Source organism: Montipora capricornis, chromosome 9, assembly GCF_036669925.1.
Source record: "Montipora capricornis isolate CH-2021 chromosome 9, ASM3666992v2, whole genome shotgun sequence".
NCBI lineage: Eukaryota > Metazoa > Cnidaria > Anthozoa > Scleractinia > Acroporidae > Montipora > Montipora capricornis.
The window spans coordinates 38,733,516-38,743,515 of NC_090891.1; the positions used below are offsets into that span (position 1 = coordinate 38,733,516).

The 10,000-nt window shown below is 39.1% G+C and overlaps 1 protein-coding gene and 1 pseudogene across 1 annotated transcript in view; one reads left to right on the forward strand and one right to left on the reverse strand.

The window, feature by feature from the left end:
- The window catches only part of LOC138016739 (UBX domain-containing protein 6-like), a 5,652-nt pseudogene extending 1,001 nt beyond the window's left edge, over positions 1-4,651 (reverse strand).
- Positions 4,652-4,655: 4 nt separating this feature from the next.
- Positions 4,656-10,000, forward strand: part of LOC138016741 (NF-X1-type zinc finger protein NFXL1-like) — a 19,037-nt gene continuing 13,692 nt past the window's right edge. Inside the window, 5 exon segments of the mRNA XM_068863929.1 lie at positions 4,656-5,124; positions 6,558-6,664; positions 7,484-7,614; positions 9,661-9,730; positions 9,919-10,000. The exon segment at positions 9,919-10,000 is cut by the window's right edge and continues 27 nt beyond it. Coding sequence (XP_068720030.1) covers positions 4,773-5,124; positions 6,558-6,664; positions 7,484-7,614; positions 9,661-9,730; positions 9,919-10,000 — 742 coding nt within the window. The 5' untranslated portion in view covers positions 4,656-4,772.

Sequence of the window (10,000 nt, forward strand, 5' to 3'; positions counted from 1 at the left end):
AGAATAAAATGCCCTTGTAGCTTACCTTGTTGAGGTCCACACCAATGTCCTCAAATTTGGTCATCTTTCCACCAAACTTGCCAAGTTGCTTTGCTTTCTAAAATTTACAAGTACAGTTATGTTAGTATTCTTGGTATGGATCACTATACTTTTTCAAGGATTTTGAAACTTACTGATTCTCTTGTCTCTCTCTCCTTTGTGTCTCTTCTGTCTGCTTGGATCTACAAAGCAACACAAATTATAGTGATCATAGAGCGGTTTTCAATTGAGTGTCGAAAGTAATTAGCGAATTGCTTTGGTGTTGCATTACTTCACTGAGTGATTGATTCAAAGTTCTCACGCCACTTTTTCAACCAATCAGAAGTGAAAACCAAACCAATTGTGGCTCAAACATGCACGTTTTCCTGCGCTTTGTGTTATAATAGGAGAATTTCAAAATACTACAAAATAATGCTATTTACCTGTGCTTTAATCCTTTTTCTCTCTTCATCTTCCATTTTTTCTTTTCTATCTGTTTTCTTCTTTCTTCCTGTAATTGCCTTTCTTTCTCTGTCAACTGATGTTAGTCAGAATGGAATGAAATGTTATAAAGAGATGATACAATGCTCAAGAAGGATTTCAAAGTGCAAAATTAATATTGTCTTTTAAAAATCCATTGACACAGGAACCACCCTGGACCACCATCCTTGATGAGTAAAAATCATCTGGCGTTAGACAGAGTAAAAGTCCCACTCTCGGAGTCAATGGGTTAATAAGCTGATTTCAATAAATTTTGCATAAACTTACAGGTTTATTAGTGGAGGCAGCCTCATGTCGTCTTGAAGAAATGGCACTGCAATATTTATTATTATAGAGAGAATTATGTTCATTCAAATAAACACCAAGAAATCAATAATGAAAATTAGTATAGACCACACAACTGAAATGTGCTTTCCACACATTCTAATTGAAAGTAGTGGATATTTACCTCCGTCGCCACTTCACAACTCCGTGTACATATTATTGAGAACAATATTCTCCTCTAAATGTAAATTGTAAAACTTTGCTCCAACCAGCAAAATTTTGAACTTGAAAAAAAATTTGAGAAGACTGGCTACATTGATGGTGATTTATCCAGGTGATAGCATTATCCACCTTTTGAACAACTGAGGCCTGGTGATTAAGTATGCAAAACAAGAGTCTTAAATCAAAACTTCTTTTATGCAATAAGTATGTGCTACATACTAAAGCATGTGGACAAATCAATAGTCCAGTGAACATATAATATTAATGATTAATGATGTAAATGACTTATCAAGCCAGTTGTCTCTTACTTTCAAAGTCAGTAATATTGTTAAAAATATTAATAAGATAATTTCCAGGAGTAAATGTTTGGTAAAATATATTTATTTGCACTGTAGACCTTTAAAGTACAGAGTCCCAATCCTTGTACTCACTTGAACTTCTTCAGTAAGATTTGCTTTACCAATTGAATGTCCTCATCAGAAGAAAGAACAACGCAATCATCAACCTGCAGCATAAAACATTACTTTAATAAAAGATGATCCATAATTATGTGCACTGCATTTCTAAAATTAATTTAAAGGCAGAGTCAGTTTACTGGGTAAGTAAGAATAATGCTGTTTTTACGGACAGAACCCAGAAATGAGTTATTGAAAAAATGCATGTTCTAAGTGCAGTTCTCCATTCTCGTCCTCCAGTATCATGACATCATCATCATTATCACTGTTTGGCCATCATCTTCTTAGTTGTTGTATTGATCGTCGTTAACTCCATCTTTATTATCATTGCTCTAATTAACCCATTGACCCCTGGGAGTGAGACTTAACAGATTTTATTCTGTCTAATGCCAGACAATTTTACCCGTCAGCTGGAGGCGTCCCAGGGTGTTTGAGGTGTCAATGGGTTAACTACTCTTCTTATTACTCTTTGTGTTCTTCAGAATGTCATTCATCATCACCATCACTGCCACTACAACCAACACCATCATCATCATAAGATAAGAGATAAGATAAGATAATTTATTTCAAATTACACAGGGGGTGGTCTCCCAGTCCCCTGAGCCAGAGGCTCATGATAAAAGTGACCAATATTAAATTATAGTTCTATTATGTACATATTTAAAAAAAAAAGCCTTTATTGCTTAGGTATGCCTTTCTAGTTAAATTAAAAATGACGTAAATATCAACTTAAATTAATTAAGTCAAAGGCAATTACTGCATTGACAGCCGGTGAAATTTATGTTATTTAAGAGTCTACGAAAGGATGATACATTAGGTGCATTTTTTACAACTAAAAATGAAAATTGTACTGTGTTTAGACCCCTGACTCCAAGATTATATGGCGTAACTTGGGGTTTGAATAAATTAGCTACATAGCCTGGACCATTCTCCTTAAAACATTTAAAAAATATTATCAAAGATCATCATCAAACTCATCATCATTATCGTTATTAACCCTTTTAACCCCAACATGACCCCCCATTGACATCTGGTGTGAACAGAGTAAAATCTATAAGGGCTAGTTTACAGCCTTAACGCAAGCATAAGATCAAGTAACATGTGCAGACGCAGTATCGTTTTGATAACTGGTACCTTTTGTTGGAACAAAAGACACTAATTAACAACAAGTCAATGCGCCTGCATATGCTGCTTACACTGCATGCTTGCGTCGCATGTGCAAACCAGCCTTAAGTGTCACCCTTTGGAGGGTAAGCGTTTATGCAAGTTCTGAGCAGTACCTGAGCCCAACCCCAAATGAGCAAAAATTGTTGCGCCTCCGGTAGGTTCCAAACTCTTGAGGAAAAGGCTTTGTTCTCTGTTTTCACCTTGCGAAATTTGTCCTCTTCAGGACTCTTGATAACATTACTGTACAAAATGAAAATAATAAAAAACTTGGAACATTCAAAGAGCATTTCAATAAGATGTTAAAACAATGATTAGTTTTTCAGTTAAGTGAAATGGGGATATAGATACGGATATATTATTTTAGGAGTTTTGTTTCTGTCTTGCAATAACTCTTGACTGCAATCTTGGATTAGAGGGTGAAGTGACTCCTTACGTCAGAGCAAATTATATTTCTTGTTACGTCACCCATTGTTCAGGGTCAGCCAGGGTTTTTGGGTATACGGTATACAGGGGCTTTTTAAATCGGGTATACGTTATATTGCAGCTTAAATACGGGTATTCGGTATATCACTTTCTTTGAATTCCAGGTATACAGTATACAATGCTTCCATTAAGTTTGGGTATTTTGTATTTTTTTCGGGTATCCTGGTATACCACTACCCCACTGGCTGACGTCCTCTGTGCCTGTTGAAACAAATCTTAACATCCAAAGAAATGCGATGTCAGTGTTTGTAAACATGAAATATCGCTATTTAAATTAAGGATGGTGCCTACTATTGTTATTGCGCATATGTTCTGCGCATCTCCAGATACTCGGATTTCCTATCGCCGATCCTACTAATACAGGGCTATTTTTGCACGGTTTAAAACTATCCGGAGAAAGTAGATCTTAGTAAGTAGTCTTGGTATCCAAAAAGAAAATTGGGGGTAACCATGCATTTTTGAGAGATAATTAAGTTTCAATTTGAGAAAGAACGCCATGCATTGCATTGTATAATACAGCTTTTTACAAATAATTATCATCAATTATCATTTAAAAATGCTTTGTTACCCCCAATTTTCTTTTTGGATTACAATAACAAGTGTTAAGATCTACATTACCTGCATAATCAAACACCGGGGCAAAACACCGTCCTTAAGGGCAATTTCCTTGCGTCAGAATTGGCCTGCCAGACACGTCAGTTTGCAAAGAAAATGTAACAATTTGATGGAACGCTTGCATGTTAGTCCCTCGCATTCTTCTGGAGGAGTATATGTCACTTTTGAAGTGTGTTAATTTGAAGGTGTTGTAGAGTTAGTCCTTCCAAATGCCCAGTCTGACCGGTCAGTTCTGTATAATGGAAAGCGCCCTAAGTCTTTCATTTATATGACTTGTTATACGCCAACTATTCAAGAAAATTCAACTGAACATTTCTCCAAAACTTGAAAATCCTTGTTAAGACAAAGCTGCCACGATCCACCTTAGTACGAGCCTGCATCTTGACACTGAAAATGCTCTTAGTAACCCCTGTCTTTTCCTCCCTTCCCCTCCCCACTAGATCGTAAAAAAAAACAGCTGATAAGCGAAAGCAAAGCAGTAATCAGCTGTTTTAAATAACTGCATTTCCTACAGCTCAGGAAACATGGATCTTACGATAAAAGATTTACTTTGCAAGTCTCAGCATTGTCTCTATGGCCTGTCTGGCTATTTCTTGATCATATTCTTTGCATAATTCGTCCAAGGTCAGGATCAAGTCATGTTCTCTTTCACCTTCGCCAAGCTTGTTGCCTCTCTGAAATCATTTTCACTCCGTTACAAACACGCAGATTATGTTTCCAGTATATTCAGAGCAGTTGCAGAACTCCGCAATGTAAATCAATAGTGAATAGTAATAAGTTTGAGAAAAAGAAAACTAGAAGAAAGAGAAAATCTCCTTACCGAGCTGGATGCCATGTTTTGAGAGTGAATCAGCGAGTTTTGGTTTTCCTCTTACATCAAGGGGAAAACTGCTCAAACATAGAGCACTGACTCCACAACGATGCGGGCTCATGATACTTTTTCATCATGTTGTTCATCGTGTGCGCTAACGGACTCAAGGATTTTAATCTAGGATTTTGGCCGAAAAAAGGAAAATGGTATCTTGAAAGTTGAATCAAGGACCACAAATGGATAAAAGACCATTATTTCTTGGGAAAGGCCGCGGCAGAGGTCGTGGAAATGAGCCAAATAACGCCAAAGCCTCCATGTCCTCCTCCGGTCGAGTTACCGGTGGAAATAAAGCATCTCTCCCTTCAGGCGCTAAAGGAGATCACGGTCCTGTCATCGACGGCGGGAAATCTCCAAAAGTCGCTGAAGTTTCTAAGGAGAGAATGGAAAAAGCGGAGAAAATCAAGGAGTCAGCGAAACGATATATGGAGAAGGCAGAGGACAAATTTGAAGATTCTTCAGAGGATGAAGATGTTAACGACAGTGATATATTGTCTAACACGTTGAAGAACTACAGAAATACCTCACAAGGTACGTGTACATAAATATTTTATACGTGTTTGTTTTTTTCTTTTGTTCAATGTCACTCAGTGGTCCCCCCCTGAGGATAGATTCTGGACCCCCAGGGGGACACCCTTAGTAACATTACTATTCCCTGTCTCTCATGGCAAACCACTCTCACACAGAGATGCAGATTTGGATTCGGATTCTCAACCACTGAGCCATGTGAGATAGTCAGACTTGTAGGAGGAGTTAGGCCATTGAACTGAGTTAGGTGATATTGTCCTGCTTTACTATTAGGACTGGAGTTGTCAGACTGTAATGATAATTCATTAATACGATAATTATGATAATTAAAGCATTAATTATATTGAGAGTATAATAATTATTGTTAATTATACAATAATAATTATCATCAATTATATATATTATAGCAATTTATTAGTTTGAAATTTTATTATTATGATTATTATTATTGGTGGTATTTTTGTAGGGAGCTTAATTATGATGACAATGACTTTGAGGATGCCACAAAAAAATAATTTATTGGATGAACGTAAACAAAGGCTCCACACACTGAGTTGCATGTGTGTCAAACATGTCGTTACTTAACCCATTGACTCCCAGGAGTTCCCCATTGACGAGTAAAATCGTCTGGCGTCAGACAGAGTAAAATACTAAGTGTGGCTGCTTTAGGCCGGTTAGGCCGTCAAAGGGTTAAATTTCTTTGCCATTGTCATCCTGACAATGATGTCAAATGACCAAATTTGAAGTTATTCGAAGAGAATGAAAACACCTGATTATAAATTTTCAATTTTCTCCACAAACATACAGTCGTTGATACATACTGTAATTGACCACTCCCCATAAGGGCTTTTCAGGGCCAATGAAGCACAATAATATTAACAAAATGACAGACCAGAACAGAACAACAAAAACATTTTCAGCAATGTGGTCGGCTTGGCGTAATCTTCTGAATGGACTACTGATCAATGAGACCACATAACAGCAAAACAGACAGTAGTCAAATTGTAGGAGTTTAAGTGCTGAAACTGGTAAACTGGTAAACTAACTGTTAAGAATCCCAACTGGCCGGGGGCAAACCAGTTGGCTTTTTACAAGTGCGGCTGGGAAGTTGAACCAGGGACTACCAGGAACAAATTCAACAAGTGGTCAGAACTATTCTTGTACCCGGGAACTCCAGATCTCAAGGCAAGCATCCTAACCACTGTGCCACACAGTCTGCCTCCTAAACATCCACAGCATTCGCACCAATTTCATTCCTGGAGACTGTGTTGATATACATTGTCCATGCTGAACTTCCTGAGATAACAATGGCAAAATGATTACGGTAATGGGAGAAAATGACACAACATTCGAGCTCAGAGATGTCATCATCCTTGCTTTAAGCTCCCCAGTTTTATTGTGGACTTGGTTTAATTTAATAGAATGCTCTTTTGCAGATAATGAAGTGGACCTAAAGAAGGCTGCACAGTATCTTCTGGATTCCTGTAAACCAGGTGCTAATGTGTGTCTGATTTGCATTGCCTCAGTCAAGCATGTGGATGCTGTGAGTTTTGCAGTCTTCTTAATGATTGTTATGTAATTTGTGAGAAAGAAAAGTTTTGTTTGGATTGTACGGTAGGATTATGTTGCCATGCTGGCAATAAATGGCACCATTGCCATTGTCATCATTATTGCTAAGTAGTAGGCATCACGTGTACCATAATCGTCTTTGGGTTAAGGCACTTGCCTAGTGGTTAGGGTGCTTGCCTTGAAATCGGGAGGTTTGGGTTCAAGACACCTTCTGACCACTCGTTGAATTTGTTCCAGGTAGTTCCTGGTTCAATTTCCTGGCTGCACTTGTAAATAGCCAACTGGTTTGCCTCCAGCCAGTTGGGATTCTTAAAAGTTGTTCTGTTCAATGCTCGGAGATATTAGTAATGAAATACTGCCAATAAACAGGCAGACCAGTGGCTCAGTTGGTTGAGCAGCGGGCTGCCATGTGGGGGGTCGTGAGTTCCACTCCAGCTTGACCATCACTCAGGGTGTTGAAATAACTGAGGAGAAAGTGCTGCCTTTGTTATAGCATCTTGAAATGGTTAGACTTTCTAGTCTTCTCGGATAAGGATGACAGACCGTAAGCCCTGTCTCACGACACTTGTGTGGGAGGTTAAAGAACCCTCACACTATTCAAGGAGACTACGTCCCTGGTGTGGTGGTCTTTCACTCATTCTGTTCTGGGGTACCTGTGTAAACTACTTGTTATTCCATTAAGATTGTAACTGCTTGTCTTCCACTTGTGCCATAAATGCATTCTGGTTAATCACATAATTATTCATTCATTCATTCATTGTTTTATTTGTACCATTCTTTTTGATACATGTAGGTGTGGAACTGCAGCCAGTGCTATTCTATCCTTCACCTTCAGTGTATTCAGAAATGGGCAAGAGATGGTGCAGCATATACACAGCTTTCGTCTCAAGAAAATTTATCTCCAGCTGATCTGCCGTGGTACTGGTGAGTGATGTCTTCTGTTGACCAGCTGGGAAATCTTCCATCGAAGGAACAACAGTTTTCGAGAACACAACACTTTATTCCCAGCTCACATGCAGCCATGTTCGTTTTACACACACAATACGGCCCATGCGAAATACCGCTGACCCCTATGGTGCGACGACAGAATTATCTCCTATCAACACTTCCCTTAAATGAAGGATTTAGGGAATAAAGATTACAGAGAGGTTTTTATTTTTATTATTTTTTGGGGGGGGGGGGGGGGGGGGCAGGGGGGTGGGATGGGTAATGTGGAGAAGAAAGAGGAAGTGAAGATTTACTTAGTGTCAAGAATGTGAAAAATGGAATTCAGAAGAGGGACAATTAGAAAGCTCTGGAGTGGTATAAGGGGTTTGGTTTAAGAGGTTTAAGTTGTTACATTGCTTGATTTGGGAGTGTTTGCAGGGTTGTTTAGACAATGGGGAGGTGCAGGAATGGATGGTAAAGGAGAATACAGTATTGATACAGAAGGATCATGCCAAGGGAACAGTGGCTGCCAACTACAGACCAATTAATGCATGTTTGCCGTTAACGTGGAAGCTACTCTCTGGGATCTTGGTGGAGAGGCTGTATTGGACATTTGCAAGTTAATAACTTAACGTTGTTCCCATACGAACAGAAGGGGTGTAGGGAGAAGTCACAGGGTATGAAGGATTAGTTGTTGATAGACATGACTGTGACATGTTAGCGTGACATATTAGCATATGTTAATATGTCACTGGCTGCCTGCAGCCAGGCAAATGTGTCTTATATTAAATATTCACACTGCTTATATACGAGTAAATTAACATATGCTAATATGTCACGCTAATATGTCACAAAGACGGTGTTAAGGGAGGGTTGGTTGAAGAAAACGTGTTTGGTGATGCGGTGGATAGATTGTGGGCAGGCCTATTATGGTGCTGTATTTGTGGAATGTTGGAAATGGGGAACATGGCTAACAACATGAAGGGTTTGTTACGTGGTAGTATTCAGCAATTGGAGAAATGTGTTGACATGAAATGGGGAAGTGTTGGGTGAAGTGGGGATCAAATATGGAATATTCCAGGGGGACTCCTTGTATCCACCATTGTTTGCTCTGGTACAGGATTGGCTTGGGTACGTGTACAAGCTTGGGAAGGATCAGAGGGTTAGTCAACCATTCAACCTCTGTTGACCAACCTGTTGTCTATGGATCATTTGAAGTTGTATGGAAGGTCTGAAGAGGAACTGGAGAGTTTGGTCAGTGTTGTCTGGGTTTCTTCACATAAAGGAGGCAGTGTGGCCCAGTGGTTAGGGTGCTTGCCTTGAGATCTGGAGATCCCGGGTTCAAGGCATGCTCTGACTACTCGCTGAATTTATCCTGGTTGTCCCTGGTTCAACTTCCCAGCTGCACTTGTAAATAGCCAACTGGTTTGCCTCCGGCCAGTTGGGATTCTTAACAGTTGTTATTGTTGTGTTTCATTAGCCCTGAAAAGCCCCTATGGGGAGCGATCAATTAAGTATGTATTGACATAGGGAGGGACTTTGGGCTGGACAGTTGTGCTATGTTGGATTTAAAGCAGGGGCGAAGGTTTGTTGTGACGGAATTGTTACTGGATAGTCAGGTGATGGCTTATCAATAAATAATTTGTCATCATCATTATTGTTAGTCCATATTGAGTTCTTGTAGCTCAGATTGTACAACATCAAACTTCCATGTTAGAGAGGTCATAGTTTTGATTTCCCCACCCAGGACTATGATTTCATTTCAGTTGTTTGTTCACCCAATGCAGGCCAAGGACTTAGAATATTGATCAGCTTTCTCACTGGTACCTTACATCATCACCATTATCAATAGTTGCTATACAGTTATTGTGTATTTTTGTTATAGACCCTCCTGTGGTAAAACTGAGTAAAATATTTTTGAGAATTGACTTTATTAGCAAATGCTTATCAAGCAAAAACTCCAGCAGTCTTTTGGAGAGATGCTTGGTCTCTTACATTTGGGTGCTTTAAAAGTAAACTTTTTTTTTCTCTCTTTTGTTTTAGCCCCAAGTGTAGATGCGAGTTTAAACAGTCAGATTGCCCCACAAGGTACTTCTGCTACTGTGAAAAACTGGTACGTATATGTACAAGTATCAAATCAAAAGCACATTCCAAATTTTTAAAGAAAAACCACCTTCTGGTGTAGACTGAAGGAAGTACAAAGCACTTCATCCTAACATCACCCATGTTGATAGAAACAACAGTATTCTTTTGTGCAGAAGAAAACAACGTAACATACTTTGTGATCATCAAACTTTTCAGGAAAATCCTTCATTTGACCCATGGCTTACCCCACATTCTTGTGGCCAATCCTGTAGCAGACCTCTCAAACCAGAATGTGGGC